Here is a 22,589-nt window from a genome sequence, read left to right on the forward strand (position 1 = left end):
TTCATAATAGTGTTTACTTAGACTGATATTGGCTTATTATGGTGAAACAGAAATCAAAATTATTACCTGGCATATTAGTCTCTTGGTTGTGTGTACAATCACATTCATAAAGGAGAAATAATTTTCCCTATATGGTTCAGAGAATTTGCTTGTGTCTTTTTTATTTGGTCATTACTTACTTAGGTCATGGGGAAAAAAGTGAATTTCAGAGAGTGAGAAGTCAAAGCTGAAATGCTCTTGATTCAATTGCACAGTAAATAGAAATGCTATTTCTGATCTTGTGAAGAATAATTTTGGATTTTCTGTGTATCATTATTTGATAAGGACTTAGTAAAAGGTACATTTTATGGAGGAAGACTTGTGAATGCAATTATAGCCCCATTACCATAGCAAACCCAAGGTTTGTGCTTCAGCCTGCAGGGACTTGACAAAAGTTGACAAGTGCTTTTAGGGTGAGATGCGAATCTGCCATGCTAACACAGTCTCTGAGTGAGAGAAGTCAATAGTCTGGCTGGCTCTTGTTGAAGGACATGTGAGCATCTGTCCTATGACCTAGAGAATGATCCACCCCTTCCTTCTGGTGAACGCTGCAGGAATTTGTATGATTGACTGAGCAGAAAATGTTCTTCCATTCTGATGGATCATTTAGAAAAGTGAGAGAAAGAGAAAGAGAGAGAGAGAGTGTGTGTGTTCTCATGTGCAGCTTAATATTTCATCACAGTGCAAACAAAGTACTTCCCTTAGTAGCCTCCCTATTAGCAGAAATAAGATCCTTTTTACAGAAAGACCTGAATCATTAGACATATCTGCATCCAAAGCCCAGCTTTGACTCTTGTGAACTTTGTGACTTTGGATGAGCGAATAAAAAAAAAAAGATTTATGGAACAAATAAGTTAGAAAGAAAGAAGCATAGAGAGATGGATATATCTACAGTGCAATGTTAATCAGCCTTAAAGGAAAGATTTGCTGCAACTTGTTGAACCATTGTGCTGAGTGAGATAAGCCAGATACAGAAGGAAAAAAAATTGTATGATCTCACTCACCTGTGGATTCTAAAAAAATTCAAATACATAAAATTAAAGAGTAGAGTGGTGAGGGGCAGGGAGGAGAGGGAAATAGTAGATGTTGGTTAAAGGGTACAAACTTGCAATCGTGTAGGTTGAATAAGCCTATGTGCAGGTTGATGACTGTTAATGCTATTGTATTAAATACAGAGAAGATGCCACGACTGGACTTCAGGTGCTCTTATCACACCTATTTGCCATCTCCAGATGAAAGTAACTACAAAGGCGATGATATGTTTACTAACTACAGTATATAATCTTTTCACTATGTCTGTGTGTGTATATATGCATACACACATGTATGTACATATGTGTGCATATATAAATATAATCATTGTGTTGTACACCTGCAATACACACAATTTTTACTTAAAAAACAAAATGAAGAGAACTTAGATAATGGGAAAGAAGATGACAGATATAAGGAAAGCCAGAGGAGCTGGTTTGACGTGGAAATACACTCCAGTTATTAGACCAGACCATTGACTTTAACTGCAAAGCCCCAAAAGCATTGGAGATGACAGGGGTGGGGAGCACACAGGAGAGGATGCAGGGCTGAATATTTATACCTGGAGTCACTTTTAAAATAAATCCATGAGACAGAGTTGCCTCTACCTCCAGTCCTGCCTCTGTGCATTATTAGGGTGTCACTGCTTAATTCCAACATTGCCAGAGGGAACTTGGGAATCTATTAAAAGGCTGGTTCATAAGATCTATTGATAGAATCTACAGTTAATTTTTTAGTGACTTTTTTTTCTAAGCAGTACCACTTAGAAATGTATTCCAAATAACTATACCAAAAGCAAAATTACTCTTTGAGTGGAGCTACCAGCAGAGTCCATTTCTCCAGCTTTCACAATTCACCCAAGTTAGCTCCCCTCGCCAGATTCTGTCCTTCCAGATTGATGGCTTTAATAGCATCTGTCAGCAGTGGCTGTGGAGTAGCATGTTAATGACCCCCAAGTTTTCATCAGAATATGCTGCACTCCAGTAACCATGCCAGCGGCACCTCCCCAATGCGCTGCCGGCACTTCCCTTAGCAGAGGTGGCTGTGCTACAGGCATCTGAGAGATAGTGGAGACAACAATTGTTGAAACCCTGAAGATGGTGTTGTGAGGATGTGTGTACCCAAGTAGTGATTTATGTTATTTTAAGCAGACATGCAAACTATGAGTAAGGAGAACAGGTTGCTTATTTCTAGAGCAGTGAATGCATCCAGCAACAAGAGCATGAGAGAGTCTGGATTTTCAGGCAAATTAAAAATTAGAAAGCTTCCCTACATAGGTTACCAATTAGGTGGTAATTAATCCCATTAAAATATGAGGATTCACCATGGAATAATTTCAGTCAGTTCCCCTCATCACTTAAAGTATTTGATTAAAATTCATGACCCACTGCATCTCTAACATAAAGTATGATTCCTTCTATTGATTATAACTGATTTACATCATTATGAGGGACATTTATAGAGAAAAGATTCACTCCTACACAATTAATAGGTTGCTTCAATTACAAGTGCTGGAAATAAACTGTGCCCACCTTCACCTATGCTCTTTATACCTCCATGTGTGCTGCAAGCGTGCACGTGTGACTGAACCTCCTAATGTCTGAGCTCCCACTCTCCAGCCACTTCTCTTTATTCAGGAGAAGAATGGGCACCTGGTTCCTTGCTGCTCTGAGATGGTCTGCTCATCATAGCACATTCCTTAAAAAATCAAAACATGAAGTCCTTTCTTGGAGTCTTAAGTGGTAAGCTGGGTCCTGCTGTACAGTGTGGTTCCATTCACAGCTCCACCCTCCCCTCAGTGCGGGTTCTGAAAACGATCCCTCTCAGCAAGGACAGCACAGCACTCAGTGTGATTTTGGGAACAAGGGCTAATCATCAGGGAAGCACTTCTCAAGGAGAAGATGACCTTATTTGCGGAATTGTGGCCTCTGTACTCTCAAGGCTGCAAAGAAAGCTCAGGGTTCCAAAATCTGCCTTTGCACCCCCACTGGAACACTCAAGCAAGTAACAAACCTTGTGCTCAGTTAAGCAGTGATGGGGGAAAGAGCTCTTCAGATTCTAGGACCTGTGTTCTGAGACAGTAAGTTTTTTTTTTTTTTAAATATTTAATTTTTTTATTTTATTTTTTTTTTAATATTAAATTTTATTTTTATATTCCCCCATACAATTGCAAACGCCCCATTCTGACCCCAATCCTTCCCCTCCCGCCCCCCACCCCCCCCAAAAAGTGTCTCTGGTTCATAGTTTTTTGTTGATTTTGATTTTCACTTTCTTATATTCATTTTCCTGGTCCCTTATTTAAGTTTTCTAGATTCCTGCTATGAGTGAGACCATCCGGTATTTTTCTTTTTCTTTTTGGCTTATTTCGCTGAGCATGATCCCTTCCAGTGCCATCCATGTTGCTGCAAATTGCATGTGTTTATCTTTTTGAGACAGTAAGTTTTTAAGCCTGTAGCTTAAAGAGGGCCTCCCTGATGGTGCAGGTGGTTGAATGCAGTACTGTGAAGTTGTCTGCAGCCTCTGCAATGCGGGTTCCATCCCAGCCAGCTGAGAAGATACCCACATGGCACGGCAGACCTCTCCTGTCTCACCCGCTGATCCCCTCAGTAGTGGATTTCAGTCAGTCTGCCTGTTCTGCTCCCCACTCTGTCTCTAGTGAATCATCTCACCCCCCCCCACCCCCGGATCTCTGGCCTGTATCCCAGTTCTTGTATAAATAAATAAATCTTTTTTAAAAAAAGGCAAAAAAGAGCTTATGGGCAGAAATTATAATTAATATGTTACCTTATATGTTACTTAATATGTTACCAATTCCTTTCACCTATTCATTTATCTCCATTTGTCTTAGTCCAGTCAGGATGCTGTAACAAAGTTCCACAGACTGGTAGCTCATAAACAACAGAAATTTATTTCTCATGGTTCTGGACACTGGAAGTTCAAGGTCAAACACTAGCAAGGTCTCATTCTGGTGCAGGTCTTCTTTCTGGTTCACATGTCTTTATATGGTGGATGTTATCAGGGAGCTTGGTAGAACCTCTGAACAGCCCATTTATGAGGGCTCCACTCTCAAACACCTCCCAGAGGCTGCACCTCCTAGTACCATCATATTGGGGGTTAAGATTTCAATACTTGAATTGGGGGTAAGATGGAGCAATGCACATTAAGACCATAGCCCTGGCCTTTCAGCATACTTGACAAAATAGATGGTATGTTCAAAGCATGGGTTATATCAGACTTGAGCTCCAGTATCAGACTCAAGCTCCGGTGTCAGATTCAAGCCCCTGTATCAGAGGTCTTTATTAGAAAGGTCATTAATTAGCAACATACATGACATCTAAAACAAATTTATATCCCTTCCTCCATTTCACTTAGATAATCTCCTGGCTGTCTTGCTCATCACAGTTATTCAATACATACCTGTCAAGTTGAAACTAACCAAACGAAAGTCCAATTACATTTTTAAAGAGTGCACTGCTAAGTGATGCTTAAAATTTAAAAATAACAGCAAAAGCTCACACAGTGAGCATGTTCTTGCTTAGACCTCATGGCACTGCTAGACAGGGCAGCCTGTCACAAAATAACCAGATCCACGTTTGTTGCCAAGTGCTCTGAGAATGCTAACACGTCCAGTAATCTCCCTCTCACAGTGCTAAAAAGAGCCTTTTGAAAATAATTTGCAAATTAATAGAGGTTAAGACACAGGTCCCAATTAGACAAAAGTCAACATAATAAACCTAATATTTTTTGAACTCTTACTTTATACCAGACATTATGATGAGCTTTCTACATGGTCTATCATCTATATTGCAAGTAATGGAAAACCTGACCAAACTGTGCCTTAATCCCAAAGGCATTTATTGGCTATTTAACAGGAAGTCTGGAGACAAGCATACCTGACCCAACTTGGCAAGATCAGCCGTATCATTAAAGCAAAGATTCTCCCTCTCTTTCACATTCATCATCCTTAGTGTGTTGGCTTTCATCCTTGGCCTTACAGGATGGCTGCCTCTGTACCAGACATCAAATCTGCATTAAATAGAGGAAGAAAGGCAACAAGAGAACTTTCCTCTCTTACATGTTCCTTTTATGAGGAAGCAAATTTTTTCTGGCTGTCCAATAGCCTATATCCTATTAATTTCATTGCACAAAACTGGGGCACATAGATGCTTGAGCTGCAGAGGACACTAGGAAGGGAGCATTTAGCTTTTATAGCTCTGCAGAGGCAGGCAGAGGGGACTAGGAATGGCTGTTTGATGAGTCAAGCATTGTGTCTGTCTTATGTTATTAATCCCTGCAATAGCTCCATAAATGGAGATATTCTTGTTATCTCTTATATGCAGATGGGAAGATGGACAGAGTGATTTAGAGACTTGTTTAAGGTTACACAGCTAATAAGTAGTTTGGCTTGAAACAGACAGCTACATAGAAAAATGACTAAGAAAGCAAGTCATTGAGATAGACTATCTTCTAGAGTTTGAATCCAAGCTATACTGCTTTCTAGTTAAATGTTTTGGGAAGTTATTTAACCTCATTCTGCCTCAATTTCTTCATTTTTTTAAAAAGATTTATTTATTTATTTATTTATTTATTTATTTATTTATTTATTTATTTATTTATTTATTTATTTATGCAAGCCCTGGGTACAGTCAGAAGCACGGGAGGGTGAGAGAATTCACCAGAGCCAGAGCGGGGAGCAGAGCAGAGCAGGCAGGACCGAGGTACACTGCTGAGGGGAGCAGCGGGCGGCAGGAGAGGTCTGCACGCCATGTGGGACCCTCCTCCGGTGGCCAGGGAGCAGCCGGGGATCGAACCGGCACCTCAGAGGCCGCGGGCAGCTTCGCAACCCAGCGCTCAACCTCTGTGCCACCGGGGAGGCCCTCAATTTCTTCATTTTTAAAATGGAAATAACAAGAAAAAAATCTTAGGTTTATCATGAAGATTAAATAACTAATACTTGTACTTAGAATTTTGTTTATAATAAGCTTTAGAAAAGTGTTAACTAAGAAACTATAATTCAATGTAGCTTCATTTATAATCCTAAAATGGAACTAATCCAAATTTCCAATATCAATAAAATGGGCAAATATTTATTTAAATTGTAGTACATTCATGAATATTATACAGTAATGAAAAAGGACACATTTTAATACATACAGCAACACAGGTGAATCTAATACTGAATGAAAGAATCCAAATATAAGAGTATACACTGTATGAATCCATTTATGTGAAGCTCAGAAATAGTGATAAAATCTACAAATCTACAGTGATAATGGTCAGACTTAAAATTACCTTTATTGAGTTATGTCTATGAGACGGCTGGAGAGAACTTTTGGGGGTATTGGAAAGTTTCTATATCTTGATCTGGGTGGCAGTCATGCAGGTATATGCACATGCAAAATTCACTGATTTGTACACTTAATATATATACATTTTACTAAGTTACATTTCATTTTTAAATGATGCAAAAATAAAGAAACTATGAAGCATACCCATTCATGCTGATGAGCTTTGTTTTGAAACAATCCGTAGACAAAATGGCATTAGGGGAAGGAGCTCAACAGTCTCACTGGTCTTCTCTCAGAGAGCCACTGATGCGCTCTCCCACATCAGGGCAGACTTCAGAGGAAACTTCTGCTGAGTCAAGTTCCCAGTCATGGAGATGTGTCTACCCTGGAAACATTCTTGCCCTCCCCCCTGCACCAGTGTGAACAGTGGGGAACTTTGCTCATGAAGCAAATAGAAGTATATCTGATTGCATTTCATGAGCATAATCCTGTGATTAGTCAAATTGCCAATAAGAATGCCAGGATGCATCCCAGAATGTTCCAGAATGCCCCAGAGAACTGTCCTTCTAGAGGCAGGTTGCCATGGAGTTAACCACCTAAAGAGCCCCAGCAGTTTGCAGGACAAGGAGTCATGGATAGTGCACTCAGCTGGGCCAGAGACAAAGAGAGGGAAATCATATGAGTGAAAATATATGGTGCCTGATGCTTTTCTTTTCCCCATCTGACTTATTTCACTTAGCATAATACTTTCAAGGTCTATTTAAGTACTCATAAATGGCAAGATTTCATCTTTTTTTTATGGCTGAGTAGTATTATTATGGACCTCCTTAATGTTCTAGTAGTTTCCAAGAGCTGCAGGGTCTAAAATATGACTGGATCGTGATTTGGACCTGTAGGCAGTGGGGTGGAAGGAAGGACATGCCACCCCCTACCAAGCACAAGACCACTGAATCTGACAAACATCCACATACAACGACCTTTTTTTTCCGATCTGAAGAGAAACTTTTTTTGAAATTTTGGTAATTGAGCAGACAGGAGAGAGACAAGAAGCTGAACTGGGTCCCCAGACCAGAGGATGGAGCCTGGGACAGTGCCTGAATGACCCTGAGGAGGAAAGAACCCCAGCCTCAGCATTGCCTCCGCTCCCGTCCCTGCTCAGGGATGCTGAAAATCCTTCTAGAAAAGTGAGGCCTGGGGCAGGGGAACTTGCTCCCAGAAATTGCCTGGGAAACGTATCTAGTCAGTCTCCATTGTGGTCCCAGTAGACCCTAACACTGTTCCTGCCAATTCCCGGCCAATTAATATTGAAGTCACTAGAGGGTCCCCTGGAAGTGGGCTGTAGGGCCTGGGTGAGCATAGATTGGGCCACAAAACCATCTTAATTTATAACAGATAGTTAACCAGTCTCTTTATGGACCTCTCAGTGCGCTCTCACCCTGTATCACATAAATGTCAGGATGGAGCCTATACAAGGGAAATGCCAGAGAACCTGACGTTGTTCAGAAAATCCCCTCATATTTTAAGGAAGTATTAGGTCTGTTAGTTCTCCTATCCCACTACCCACCATGCACACCCATATCCATCTTCAACCACGAAGTAGCCAAAGAGGAGTTACCTCCCTCCCACTCCTACGTTCTCTTTCTCTCATTCTTTCATTCTCTCTCTCTCTCTCTCTCTCTCTCCCTGCGCCATCCAAAGAAACAACAATATACTGCTTCTAATTTTCACATTGTTCAACACAGCCTCCTCCTGAGGCTGATCACCTCAGTTCCCCCAACCCCAAATAAGGAGTTTTGGAGGGTATTTGACTGACAAAGACAGATGCTGCTTCTGGGGGAAAAGAAAGAAAATGGTATATTATCTTCCCCCAAGAAGTACAACACTCTTCACAAATGTTATTGTCTCATTAGCATTCACAGCACCCACAGGGAGCCTGGTGAAATCATCTGTCCTGATTTTATGGATGGAGAAATTGAGTCATTCACCAGGTCTTCAGGTTCTGACTCAGTAGCTGGATAACAGAAGTTCCTTTCTTTATGTTTAGACTAGAATTGTATCTCATTTTCATGAACAACACACTCTGCTTTGAACATGTATCTTCTTAAACATGACTTGATGGCTTTGGGGCATGCACATTCTGACAAACATATGATAACTGAGTCTGGTTGGACCAGACTCTGATTAGTAATGGTTTTATAGATGTCAGGGGAATCTTCTGAAATGTTGGGTACCCTTAGCAACCCCAACCAAAGATAAGATAACCTGGGAAATTTGTGTGTGAAGGCCCGAAATGGTAACTTTGCTCAACTCTAAAGCACAAAGACCTAGCTTTGATGTTACAAAAATATAAATCATTTTTAAGATTCTCTCTCTCTCTCTCTTTCTCTCTCTCTCTTTCTCTCTCCCTCTCTCTCTCTTAAATGCCTGCTGATATTGTCCATTCAGTACAGGGAGGGCAAGGCTGCCTGTGTTAAGGCCAATGATGGGCTGTCAGTTTTGCCAGAGCTGCTGGTTCTGCTCTATGCCTTGCACAGGGCAGGGAAATCCCTGCACTCTCCAAACAGGAAAAAAGCAAACAAAAACAGCAAACACTCTTCCAAATTTCTTATTAGCCCATGTTTTTTTTTACCAAACTTACAGTCAAATCAAAGGATGCATTTCTGGTGTCATGGCTCAGGATATAAACCAGGAAACTTTTTTCAGAGGATAGAAAGTTCATGTTTGCTCTCAGTGAACAGTTACTGACACCCTCTCTGTGCCAGGCAACAAGAACATAAAACTCCCAACGGCCGGGAGATAAGGATGGAGAAAAAAGATGGCTTAGGCCAATGAGTGCTACAGCTGAAGTCCCTATGAAGGGCTGTGGCCACATGGAGGAGGCGGCTATAAACGTGGAGAATGCTTCAGGGAGGAATAGAGGCTCTGGAGTTCTCACAAGTGGGGCGGGAAGAGAGGAGTCAGTTGGGAAGGGCATGGACAAAGGGCAAGGGCAGGGCCACAGGCCTGGGTTCTTTCGGTAACACGTGATAATTCAGATGCCCAAATCGCCTTGCTAGGAATGGGTGGGGTCAGGAGATTATAAAAGGGGTTGTGCGTTATGCCAAGGAGTTCAGAATTTGTGTTGAGGATCTTAGGGGGTCTGTAACAGGATGAAAGGAAAGAAAAAGGGCTCATTTGGTCAGAGAACTTTTTTATTTCTCTTTAATTTTCAAAAATTTATTTTCTTACATTGTTAATTTTTGGACAGTGTTTGATTTCTCCCCTCAGGTGTAGTCCCGTAGTTCTCCCACCACCGCAGCACCTGAGAACCATCGCCACAGTCCCTTGTGCACTTCCCTCCCCTATTTTGACCCCTCCTCCCTCCCCTGTCCTGCTGTATGGCTTAGATCTATGGTAACGATCACTTTAGTGGTCCACACTAGAGCATTAGTGGAGATAGAAGTGATTGATTGATTGCCTTACAGACATGAGGTCCAGACTTTGAAAAACACTTTTAAATTTTCCAATACAATGAAGGAGAGTGGTTCAAAGGTAAGCCTGGAGCCAGTTCCAGGTTCAGACTTCTGCTGTAATATCAGTGTGACCCTGGGGAAGTTACTTACTTTTCTAATCCTCTGTTTTGTCATCTGTGAAACCAAGATAACAATGATTATTGTTTTGACTAAGCTAAATGATGCATGTTAATTGCTCAGCACAGTACCTTTCCTAGAGCACTCAGCTCATTCATGAATTCTTTCAATATCTATATCCCTATCTACTTATCCATCTGTCTATCCATAGATCTGTCAATGTATGTATCTGTTTATCCATCCATCTCTCCATCCATCCATCCATCCACCCATCTGTCTGTCCATCCATTCATCCAAGTCCCACTACAAGTCAGGCAATTAGAATCCATGGTGAATAAATTCTCTAGAGTCCCTGTTCCATGTAAATCTTGGAGTCTAAAGGAGAAGGCACACATTAAAGTTTCTCACAAGCAATTACATAATCACATTCCAAATTCAATGCTATGAAGGTGAAATATAATATGCTCTAAGCACAATATGAAGTTGGAGGGGATGGTGGAGATGGATTTAGAAAGACAATCAGCAAAAACCTTTAAGCTAACACTGGGAGAATGAATAGTGTTTAGGCAGAAGGGATTGAATAAAGAAATAAGCCTGGTATGTTTGGGAACCCAGTTTGGGAACATGGTTAAAGAGGGAGACTAAATCATAGAGAACTTTCTGGACCTTGATAAGGATTTGAAGGTTTATCCTTGTAGTACAGGGAGAAACCAGTGCAGGCTTTCTTTCCCACACCCCTTGAAGGGGAATGATATGGATGGTCCACGTGGCGTTTTGAGAAGTTCACAGTGGCCATCAAGCAGAGTAACCATTAGCAATCAACTGGCCTGCAGACCTTCGCAGCCATGGGGCTTCAGCCAGACAGGTCTGGCGTGATCCATTGAGTCCACAGACAATACACAGGCTGACCTGGCAGCAACAGGAGATGGCTTGACTGTTTCGATCAAGTTTCATGAGATTTGCCAAAGCTTTGTCACATGTTTTCTCAGGTACTTGATAAGCCAAGGACAGGCAAGGGCATGTTGGGAGGGGGAGCAGGAATAGGTGAGCAATGTAGGTAATAGGGCTGTCTGGGACCCTGGCCCTGGCCCAGGTACTTGCTCATGAAACCCAGGAAAAGGAGGCAGTTTGAAGCCTTCATTGTCTACCCACTGCCTGTGCTGCAGACTCCTGACACCTAGCCAAACCAGGAGGCAAGAGTATATGAGCAGAATGCAGACTCTTGTTTAGAATGTTCCATAACTCCTCTCAGCACTAGGAGGACACTCATGCCTGTCCTAACCATCAGCTCTCCAAACCCTCTCCTAGCAAGACAAGAAACTGGAATCAAGCCAGAAGCAGCTACTTTATATATCAAGGATACATAAACTATATTACTGGTCTCCTCCATAAATGACAATATACATGGAAATGAATGCTTTTCTACTCAACTAAGAATCTGCTTTTCTTCTGAGCAGCAATCTCTCTGATATTCTTGCAACATTAAAAGTTTTAACCTGGTCAAACATCAAGAAAGACTATCATTGATTAACTTACAAAGAGGAATTGCTGATTAGGTTGGCCATCATATCCCTAGATCTTTCATTTGGATCAATCTAAGAGCTGTGCTTCCTGAGTTTGCCCATTTCAGGCCTGTCCCTGCTCAGGCAGTGCTCACCACATCTGGCAGTGCCACTCTGTTTTGAAACAGTTCTCAGTCACCTGTAATTTGGAAATTAATGGACTCAATTTCTTCATTTTATTGTCTCCACAATTTTCTCAAGAAAATCCTGGAACAAATTCTTTTATTCAGAGGAAAGTGGCTCTATTTCAGATGGGAAGGTGTTACAGAGCACTGCATTATTTTAACCTCTTGAGCTGCCCAGGACCACAAGGGGCTCCCCCTTGGTTGCTCTGCAATGACGGTAGCTACAATACCTCTACCAGCCTTGGAGAGGGAAGGGGGAGAGATACAATATGATGTGAGGTTCAGAAGGTGAGTCCTTACAAGGTTTACAATGTTCTTTCGGATATTTTCAGGCAACACTGACCAACTCCTCCTCTTATATATGTGAGTTGTACTATACCATCCCTCTGTGTTTGTTCTTTCATTTATCAAATGAGACTGTGCTTACTTATCACTTAGGTCCTCTCTAATTCTAAAATTTCCTTTGAAATCCTGAGAAAATCTGCATCCTTATCTGTGTGAATTTTTTTTTTAAGATTTATTTATTTATTTATACAAGCACTGGGTACAGTCAGAAGCATGGGAGGGTGAGAGAATTTACCAGAGCCAGAGTGGGGAGCAGAACAGGCAGACTGACAAAGTACACTGCTGAGGGGAGCAGTGGGCGTGCAGGAGAAGTCTGTGCGCCATGTGGGATCCTCACCGGAGGGCCAGGGATCAAACCGGTGCTGAAGAGGCTGCAGGCAACTTCGCAGCCCAGCACTCAACCGCTCTGCTACCAGGGAGGCCCATCTGTGTGACTTTTTGATTCACCTTTCCTTTGGAAATACAAGTCCTACATGTAAGAAAGCAGAAATGCTATTTCTTCAGACTATTTCAGTGATTCTGAATGTTGAAGCCCTACTCCCCAGTGTGATGGACAGAGGCTCTGATGCATTGTTGGGGTGATGATAGCCAGCACTGTCAATGTCTTGCACTGTCATTTTGCTAGCAGTTCTTTACTAGACTGTAAAGTACCTTAATTCAGTGCTTAGTAGGTAGCCATGAGAAATGAATGTCTACCTCTTTGGAAGCAGGAAGAGCAAGAGTTAAAAAATTACATTAATCCAAATTGAGCCAGAAAAAGGATATGCCCATAAAGCCAATTCCTAGGGTGTGTCATTTCAGTACTATAATGATTTCCAAGGTACAACTTTTAGCTCCACTGGAAATTTCAATGCAAGTATCACCCCGAACACCATATATGTAAGTGGCATCTGTGTGTTCTCATTCTGTCAGAACTAAATCAAATGTCATTCATCTCTTCTTTGACTTTTGTAAATGTCATTTGAAAATGGCATTTGTACATTTTTACATTCCATGGTCCCCATGGAGAATGTATTCATCTCTCTCCCATTTATCACATCATAATATAGGAATTGGGTATCCTTTCTGTTGTACCAGATAGTAAACTCTCTAAGGGCCAGGTCAAGGGCATAGTAGCTACTGAATAAAAGCTTGCACGAATGAATTGATGAATGAATGAATGTTCCTCTGTGTATGACTCATTCCTCTTTCATCCCAGGCTTCCACAGACTCTGACTTGGCTACAGACTGAGACTCTCCCCACCTCCATATGCTCATCTATTATGTGATGCTATTACTATTAGTTAAACATTGTCATTTTGGGTCTGTGGCCTCAGAATCTTCAGTGAGTTACCAGCATGCAGAGCCAGTAAGTTCTAAAGGTCACACATGAAGATACTGTGTTTTGATATTTGTTCCAACTGTTGTTTTGTCCTGTGTCAAAGAGTTCTTGATCAGTAGTCATTCTGAAATTACTGACATTTCACAGTTGCCAAAAGTCCACTATATAAACATGGACCCTAATGTGGCCTAGTTTGGGATATCGGCCCCCCTGTTTGCTAGAAGAGCGACTGTCCTGTAGTCTTGACCAACTCTTTTTAATAAGAAAAAATAATTATTTTGACAGCAATAGAAATGTTAAATTCAGGTAAATTCTGTAGCACCATTTTTCATTGGCTTCTGAATATTGTTTGGTAGAATGAAGAATTAAGCAATTTCATCTTAAAAATGCCTCCCTCATGTAACTTTTCTCCCCTTCCTCTGTACTGGAATCTACCCCACATTTTAGACCTTATGAATCTTATTCATGTTCGACTGTCACTGATATGTTATCCCCAAGGAATCTCTGCAGAGTGTGTGAGATCAAATAGTTAAAGGTAAAGTAGTTGAAGACTTAGTAAGACATCAGAAAACACCAGGTAGGCAGAGGCAGCCATCCCCAAGGCAGCTAAGATGTGGCCATGCTAAGCAACACATTGTAGACAGCAGAGAGAGCTGGAGTGTTTTTGAATAGGGTTTTAAGTTCATTCATTTCTTTCTCCCTTTCTCCTTTCCTCTCACCTTCCTTTTTTCTTTTTCCTTCCTTCCTATCCTTCTTGCTTCCTTTTTTTGCTATAACTACCTATTGAGCACTTACATATTATAACCTATGTACTCTCCTAGTTTGGGGAAAACAGCAATGACTAAGACCAGGTCCCTGTAACATTGTGAAGCTTATTTTCTGGTAAAAGAAAAAGATAATAAATAAGTAAATGAATAATGTGTAATACCAAGAAGAAACCATTTTATTTAATCTATGAAAGACAAAATGAGCAAAGGGCCTAATAATTAGACCTCAAATAATTAAATACAGAATTACCATATGATCCACAATTTCCAGTTCTGCATATATGTCCCTTGATTTGAAAGAGTTCAGTATGCATTCAGATTTATAACAGCATCACTGAAGACAGACAGAAGGTGGAAGCAACCCATCAAGGCCCATCACTGGATGAAAAATGTGGCATATATATACAATAGAATATTATTCAGCCTTAAATGGGAAGGAAATTTTCACACATGTTATAAAATGAGTGAACCTCGAAAATATTATGCTAGGTAAAGTCAGTCAGTCCCAAAAGGACAAATAGTGTGTGATTCTAATTGTATGAGCAGTCAAATTCTAAAGACTGAAAGTAAAATAGTGGTTTCTAGGCACTAGGAAGAGAGGAAAATGAACAATTTGTTGGGTAAAGTTTCAGTTTGGAAAGATGAAAAATTCTGGAAATGGATAAGAGTGGTGGGTGGATACTAATGTGGATGTACTTAATGACATCAAATGAGCACTTCAAAATGGCTGAAATGGCAAATATTTTTTTTACTGTTTTTTTAATTTAAATATTTTATTTTATATAATTCTTACATCTTTTTTCATCTTTGCACAATGTATACATTTTCATTTTGGTTATATTCCCCATACAATTGCACCCCCCCCTTATTTTGACTCTAGTCCTTCCTTTCCCCACCCCTGCCTCCCACCTACCCCCACCCCATAGTGTGTCTCTGGTGTATAGTTAGTTGCTTGTTGATTTTGATTTTTACTTTGTATTGATTAGTCTTTTTCCTGGTCTCTTATTTAGGTTTTCTAAATTCCTGCTATGAGTGAGACCATCAGTATTTTTCTTTTCCTTTCTGACTTATTTCGCTGAGCATGATCCCTTCCAGCTCCATCCATGTTGCTGCAAACTGCATGTGTTTATCTTTTTTGATTGCTGAATAATATTCCATGGTGTATATGTACCACATCTTCTTGATCCAGTCATCTATTTTTGGGCATTTGGGTTGTTTCCATAGCTTGTAAATAGTGCTGCTATAAACATAGGGGTACAGGTACCCTTTTGAATGAATGTTTCTGTGTCCTTTGGGTAAATACCTAGAAGTGGAATTGCTGGATCATATGGAAGCTCTATGTTTAGTAGTTCAAGAAATCTCCACACAGCTCTCCATAGTGGTTGGACCAGTTTGCACTCCCACCAGCAGTGCAGGAAAGTTCCTTTTTCTCCACAACCTCACCAACATTTGTTGTTGCTAGTTTTTTTAATATGTGCCATTCTCTCTGGTGTAAGATGGTATCTCATGGTAGTTTTGATTTGCATTTCCCTGATTACAAGTGATGTTGAACATTTTTTCATATGCCTGTTGGCCATTTGCATTTCCTCTTCAGAGAAGTTTCCTTTTAGCTCTTCTGCCCATTTTTTGACTGGATTATTTTCTTTGTTTTTGTTGAGTCTCATCAGCTCTTTGTAGTTTTTTGTGATCAGTCCTTTATCGTTAGTGTTGTGTGCAAAAATTTTCTGCCAGTCGGTGGGATCTCTCTTTGTTTTGGTTATTGTCTCTTTTGCTGTGCAGAAGCTCTTTAATTTGATGTAGTCCCAGCTGTTTATCTTTGTGAAATGGCAAATATTAATGTTATAAGTGTGTGTGCATACATATATATGTATATATATACACACATATATTTATATATTTATATAAACAGATTTACTTAAATATTTTTTTAAATATGCTGGAATAAACATGAGGATGATTTTATTTAGGATGTTAACCAGAGATGAGAACACAGGACAACATCAGGGAGCAATTTGGGATTTTGTTCTAAGTACAGCAGAATACCTTTGGAAGGTTTTGATCTTCTAAAGAACATGATTAGTTTATCACTTTAAAAAAGCATACTGATTGCTACACAAGAAGTTAACTGAAAGGGAGGAAGCCTGGAAGCAGAAAACCAGTTGAGACTAAGGCAGTTGCAAGGCAAGTGACTGATGTTGAGATAATGTGGGAGGTGGTGAAAGTGGTTAGTTTGGGATATATTTTCTTTTTGCTTTAAAGATTTATTTATTTATACATACAAGAACTGGGGTACAGGCCAGAAGTGTGGGGGGTGATTCACCAGAGACAGAGTGGGGAACAGAACAGGCAGATCAACCGAAAGGCATGGCTGAGGGGAGCAGCAGGCAAGTCGGGAGAGGTCTGCTGTGCCATGTGGGTAGCTCCCTGGCCAGAGACTGAACTCATGCTGCAGTGGCTGTGATGAGCTTCATAGGTTGCATCTTAACCCCTTCTGCCACCAGGGAGGCCTAGCTTGGGATATATTTTCAAATTAGAGCCATCGTGATTCACCAATGGGTTTGTTGTGGGGTGTGAGGGAAAGAGGTACATCGAGATGATAGCTCAGTTTTATGGAGCAACAGAGTAAAAGTAGATAACATCAACTGAGATGGAAATAACTAGGAGAAAAGCCAGCTCGGGAAAGGCCAGAGGAATAGGGAAGGAATCTGAAGATGCTTTATATAAACTGTGAGACCATGAATTCTTACAGAATGCTGACACATAGAAACCATTTGCTAAATGATGACTGGATAAATGGATGGATGAAATTAAATGGATAAATTGAAGGAAAGAGGAAGGGAGAAATGAAACTAATTCTAAAGTTTACAAAATGTGAAGGAGAACATTTTACAAACTGAAATGACCATAAAGACCCCAAGCTAGAATTGGGGAGAACTGAATTCAGTCTCAGAAATATTTCAAATCTCAGATTCCTCCTCTCAGCTTTTATTCTGATACTCACCATCTTTCCCCCTCCACAGGGAGTGTGCTCACAATCTTATACATCCTTCCCAGCAAGCCCAGAGTCCTTGCATCCCTGTGCAGAAATGCAGAGCACAACCCAGGGCAGAACAGTTAATCAGTAAACTCCTCCAGTTTTGCATACACCAACCTGCCTTTCACCCCGGACATCTTGGCAGGCAGCAGGCTTAGTGAAGCAGACCCCTCCCTCTGCAGCACAAATTCCCTTAAAGTGGTTCCTCAGACAGCCTCACCTTTTAAGGCATGGTTTGAGCAAGCAGGAGACTACAGCAGTTTATTCCATGTACTGGCTGGACATGTGTCGACTGACCCTCTCCTTGGTCTTCCTGGGCCTGCAGGCTGGTTCCAAATGACAGTCATAAAAGGGTTCCCAGCAATTAGTGGGAAGAAAATATTTTAAAAGTCACGGTAGGGATAGAATAATGCCAAATGAGACAGTCCTGTGACAATGCAGTAAGACAGGGCTGTGTCTCTGGTGTTCATGCACTAATCACTATACTGGCTCTTCCACAGGACTGAGGGTACAGAGTCTGCCCACAGCATCCCTCTTGCCTGTCTCTCTCTCAGCCAAGACTGTCCCGACGACAGCCATCTGGACCAGCTCTCTACAAAGCCTTCCTGCCTCCCCTACCAGTGGCACGCCCAGCAACTCGGTGCTTCCTGTCACAGCATCATCAGTGCAGACATCTCCCCTCCCCAAGAACGTTTCCACAGAACCCACAGAAGAGGAGGCCACCACTGCAGTCTCAAAACAGGCAGTCACAGACACGCACTCCTCGCCCACAACCAGTGGAATCCAGTTAACACACACGCCAGTGGAGCACAGCCCTAGCACGCCCGAGCCCAGCGTGCCAACTACCAGGCCACCATCCTCTGTGACGTCCCCCACACTCACCATCTCTCAGGCTCCAGCCTCTTCACCCTCACCCCTATCAACCACACCACCAGAGGCATCCTCTGTCTCAATCAGCACCAACCACAGCTCTGCTGAGAACAGCACCCAGCCCACAGGAGCCCCAACTCCACCGAAGTCCACAGCAGAGGAGCACAGTTCTGACCACATAACCTACACACCTGCCTCAGCTGAGCCAGTGCCTGCAGAGACAACACACCCAGCCACCGTGTCAACTGTAGTGACCTGCAGGCTGAAAGAGGTCGAGATCACTACGGCCTCCCCTGGGGTGATCATGCAGGAAGTGGAGCATGCACTGAGTTCAGGTGAGGCTCATCTAGACACACTGGCTACCCTGGAATGTATGAATGCAGTTCCGTTAACCAGACACAAATGATGAAGTTTCCTTTGGAGTGCAATGCCTGAGCTAAATTAAAATTCATAAGAAATTTTTATGAATTATAATTTAGCTCACTTACTAATTTCCACATTTGTCAATTTTCCACAATGTCAACTGCAGCCAGTGGCCTTTGTGATTTGTTTTCCTGTTGTCACACACAGGGAATGGGTCCAGTTGAGACCATGCAAAAAAAGGGACTAACAGTGTGACTTTTGATCACACTTCCTGTGTTTGATTCTGGCTCCTGACCTAGGGCAAGTTGCTTCATTTCGTGCCCTTATTTTTCCTCATCTATAAAATAGCATAAAACAGGTTCTGTCATGTATGGTTTTTGTGAGGATTAAATAAGATGATATGTAAAGTGCTTAAAACAGTTCCTAGCAGGGAATAAGTTCTTTGGAAATATCAGTTTCTGTTATTACTTTACTCAGTGTGTTAATGAAGTGTTTACCTCACAGAAACCAGTCAAGAATGTAGGTTGGGGATATAGAGAAAGTGCTTCTTCTTTATAGCCTGATGTATTTTGTGGGGAAGACATAAATTTCACAGGACATGGTCTTTGTTTTCATTCTCTCAACAACCCTGTGAAGCTAGTCACATTTTTTTCCTTGATTCTGCAATTTTGAAAATTGTGGTAGAGATATAGGGTTTTTTCTGAGGTCACGTATATCTGACACTGACATGAAGACTATAGAACAATGCGGTGTTGAACAGGAAATGGCTTTAATGGGGGCATCTGGCTCCTGATTGAGAAAGAGTGAGAGAAAACAGCCAGAGGAAAAAAAGAAAAAATGGAGCTGTGGGCCTTCCCCTGTGTCCTGCCAGGGATATGGGCTAAGGGAGGGATATTCAGTATAGAGTCAGATTTACGACCAACTTGGGTTAAAGGAATGCCGTGACTGAGATGAAATTAACATATTTTAATAATTAATAATCAGCCACTCTGATTGAAATCTGTTAGACAATGAGATGGGGAGATAGAACTGAGATTTAACAAGACTTGCTTTCTCATGGAAGAGCTCACAGTTTACTTGGGAGGAAAGTCCCAAAGAATTGCAAATTCTTTTTCAAAGCCCCACTAAGTCATTGCAAATCTCAACAAGAGAGATACAAACAAACTGGGGTAAGGAATCACAACATTTATGACCAGAATATAGGGGAACACCATGGATCATAATAGCATAATAGCTGTCAAGTCAGGCCTAGGAGGAGTCTAGAAGGCAGTCCCAGAAGGAGAGTTCTGTAGGATGGACCACATTGTAAAGAACAGTGATTCTTGGTTGAGGAACACGACTGAACCAGGTTCATCTCCTGGTAGTAAAGGGAATTAATATGCTGCCCTTGTGCCCCCTCCCTGGCTGTATAGCCAGAAGTGAAAATACCAGTCACTCTATAGTTATATAGGTTACCCCCTGGAGGGCAATCGCATAGCAAGGTGAAAAGTGAAGAATAGATCTGGAGAATGAGGAAATTTGGCCCGCCTAGTTCCAAAGATGATTCCTCTGTGTAGCCTCCATCCCCGAGACCACACTATTCATACTCCAGCCAGCACTTTCACTGCATTAGAGGCATTTTCCATCTCTGTTTCTACTCTAGCTCCCAAGCCCTCACTTTCCACGTATTTTCCATGCTCCCAGCGTGCAGGTCACATCTCCAGCATTGATCACTTACCCGGAACAGAGTGGGAGATGATTTGGCCCAGTGTCTTAAGGACTGTCCAGGTTCAGATAAGGGCTTCCATCTCCTCTTTCCCATCTCATCACTTAAAATCTCTTCCTTATGTTGATAACTCTGAGATGTAAAATTCTACCTTATTTTGTTTCTTTGAACAAGTACATCTATCAACCAGCTCATGCCTTTCCATGTAGGGGGCTCGGAGGTGTCTCTTCTTTTGATTCCTCACGCCAAAAACCTTGGACTAATCTTAGACTCCTTTCTCACCTTCTCACTAGCCAGCCTACAGTTTCTTCCCACCCTTGACTTTTTCATATGTATGACTTTAATACAGTAATCTTCAGTAATCTGCAATTTCCCTTGTTTCAGTAATCCACCATCAACCTTGGTCCAAAGATATTGCATACAAAATACTTTAGAGCAATAGAGACAATATCCACATGTTTATTACAGTACATTGTTATAATCATTTAATTCATTATCAGTTATTGTCATAAATATCTTGCCTTTTCTAATGTATAAATTAGCATTCATCATAGGCATGTATATTTAGGATAAAATATGTCATTATAGAGTTTTATTTCAGGCATCCCCAGGAGACTCAGATATATCTCCAATGGGTAAGAGGAGACAAATGTATTCTTGTAACTGATCTTACTACTCACTATACCCTCGCCAGAAAGATCCTCTTAAAACTGAGGACACTGTCACTCTTGGCTCTAACACTCTAGTTACTTTCCCTCTGAATGAGAGCAAAAGTCATAATCTGCGGCATGCCTACACTGCTTAGGGTAGTCTCAGCACCCACAAACACACGAAATCTTTCTGTTTTTGGAGCATAGGAGGACACTTTCCTCAGGGCCTTTGCACTTACCCTTTCTTCTGCCTGAAACATTTTCCCACCAGGTCTTTAGTGGCTCATTTCTTTTTATCAGTCAAGCCATCAACTGTTATCTCCTCATACACCTTACCTTTTACCTCCTTTACTCAACTGCATTATCTGAAATATTAATCTCATCATTCTTGATCCCTTTACCCTGCTTTATTTTCCTTTTGATTCATCACTATCTGACATTTATTTGGTGAATGAATTTCTGTTTTATGCAACTAAATTACTAGGTCCATGAAACTAAGTACCTTGTTCACAAAGAGGAAGAGGTAGGTTACATCCATACCCCCTAGAACAGAGCCTGTCACTTAGGAGAACTTCCCTGATATTTGTTGAATAAATGAATAAGTCAATCAACTAGTACCAGCAAAGTTGGTTTTTTTTTTAAAGATTTATTTGTTTATTTATACAAGCACTGGGTACAGTCAGAGCGCAGGTGGGCGTGAGAATTCACCAGAGCCAGAGCGGGGAACAGAACAGTCAGACTGACGAAATACACTGCTGAGGGGAGCAGCGGATGTGGCAGGAGAGGTCTGTCACACCATGTGGGACCCTCGCTGGTGGCCGGGGATCGAACCAGCGCTGCAGAGGCTGCGGGCAGCTTTGCATCCCAGCACTCAGCCACTGCGCCACCAGGGGAGGCCCAGGAAAGCTCTTTAATCTCTCTGAGTCTTGTTCTTCTCATCAGTAAGAATGAATAAGGGTAGCGTGGTATATGAGAGGGTTGTTAGAAGGTTTAATTGATATAATAAATTTACAACCTAGTGATATTGAACAATGACTCATTGATGCCTATGAACATTATTTCACTACTACTATCAGAATTATAATTATTACTATTTTGCCATCATTATTGCTAATATAATTACTATACTTATCATAATGAAGCATGCCTGTCATCTTCAAGAAACTTTTATGGAGCTTTTACTAGAGGTCAAGAATCTCACCAAGCACTGGGGATTTCACCATGAAAAAAACAGTGAAATCATTAATCTCATGGATTTTATAATGTAACATGTACAGAGCAGGCAAGAAACCTAGTTTGGCAGATCCCAGACTGTGTGAAAGGGGACATTGTGAAAGAAGCAGGGGGATTTAGGAAAGTATTAGAATACCTGAGTAGCAGGATGAGATGATTGAATGATTTACTTAATTGCCAGGCCATAGTTAGTCTCCAAAGGCTTTTGATTAGAACAAGAGAATGCTGAGAATTCTATTTTAAATGGTCAGCTGGTAGGAATATGTATGTCAAGTTGCAAGGAGTTCAATGAAAATGTTGACCACCAGATCCTAATTTCTGGTTTGCCATTGCTACTGATAGACGTCACTTAATGGCTTTATCTTTAAGGACTCTCAGCTGCAACTGCATACAAATGAGACAATCTTTTGGGTCCTTTGGGCTTATCATGTCAGACAATTGTTTATTACCATTATCCTATGAGAAGAAGACTCATATTCATGTGAGGTTTACTTGGAATATACATGTTCCAAGAGTTGAGCTAGCAACTGATATAGGTAGCCCCTCCTCTGACCTTGAAAACATTCTAGTAGGAAAACTACACAGTGTCTGTTCTACCTGTTATGAAATAGCCCCAGAGAAATTAATCAAGTTCTGACTTGGGTAGGGAGTTCAGGATTCAAATTCAGTTCTTCTGACTAAGCCTA

At 41.3% G+C, this 22,589-nt stretch overlaps 1 protein-coding gene across 3 annotated transcripts in view; it reads left to right on the forward strand.

Annotated features, from left to right (window-relative positions):
- PARM1 (prostate androgen-regulated mucin-like protein 1) overlaps positions 1–22,589 on the forward strand; it is a 112,667-nt gene that overhangs the window by 54,417 nt on the left and 35,661 nt on the right. For all 3 annotated transcript variants that reach the window (XM_054688509.1, XM_054688508.1, XM_054688507.1), the window contains one exon: positions 17,583–18,287. In XM_054688509.1, coding sequence (XP_054544484.1) covers positions 17,583–18,287 — 705 coding nt within the window. The remainder of the gene's footprint in view (positions 1–17,582; positions 18,288–22,589) is intronic.

Source organism: Talpa occidentalis, unplaced genomic scaffold (genome assembly GCF_014898055.3).
Source record: "Talpa occidentalis isolate TD23 unplaced genomic scaffold, MPIMG_talOcc4v2.1 talOcc4.6, whole genome shotgun sequence".
Lineage (NCBI taxonomy): Eukaryota > Metazoa > Chordata > Mammalia > Eulipotyphla > Talpidae > Talpa > Talpa occidentalis.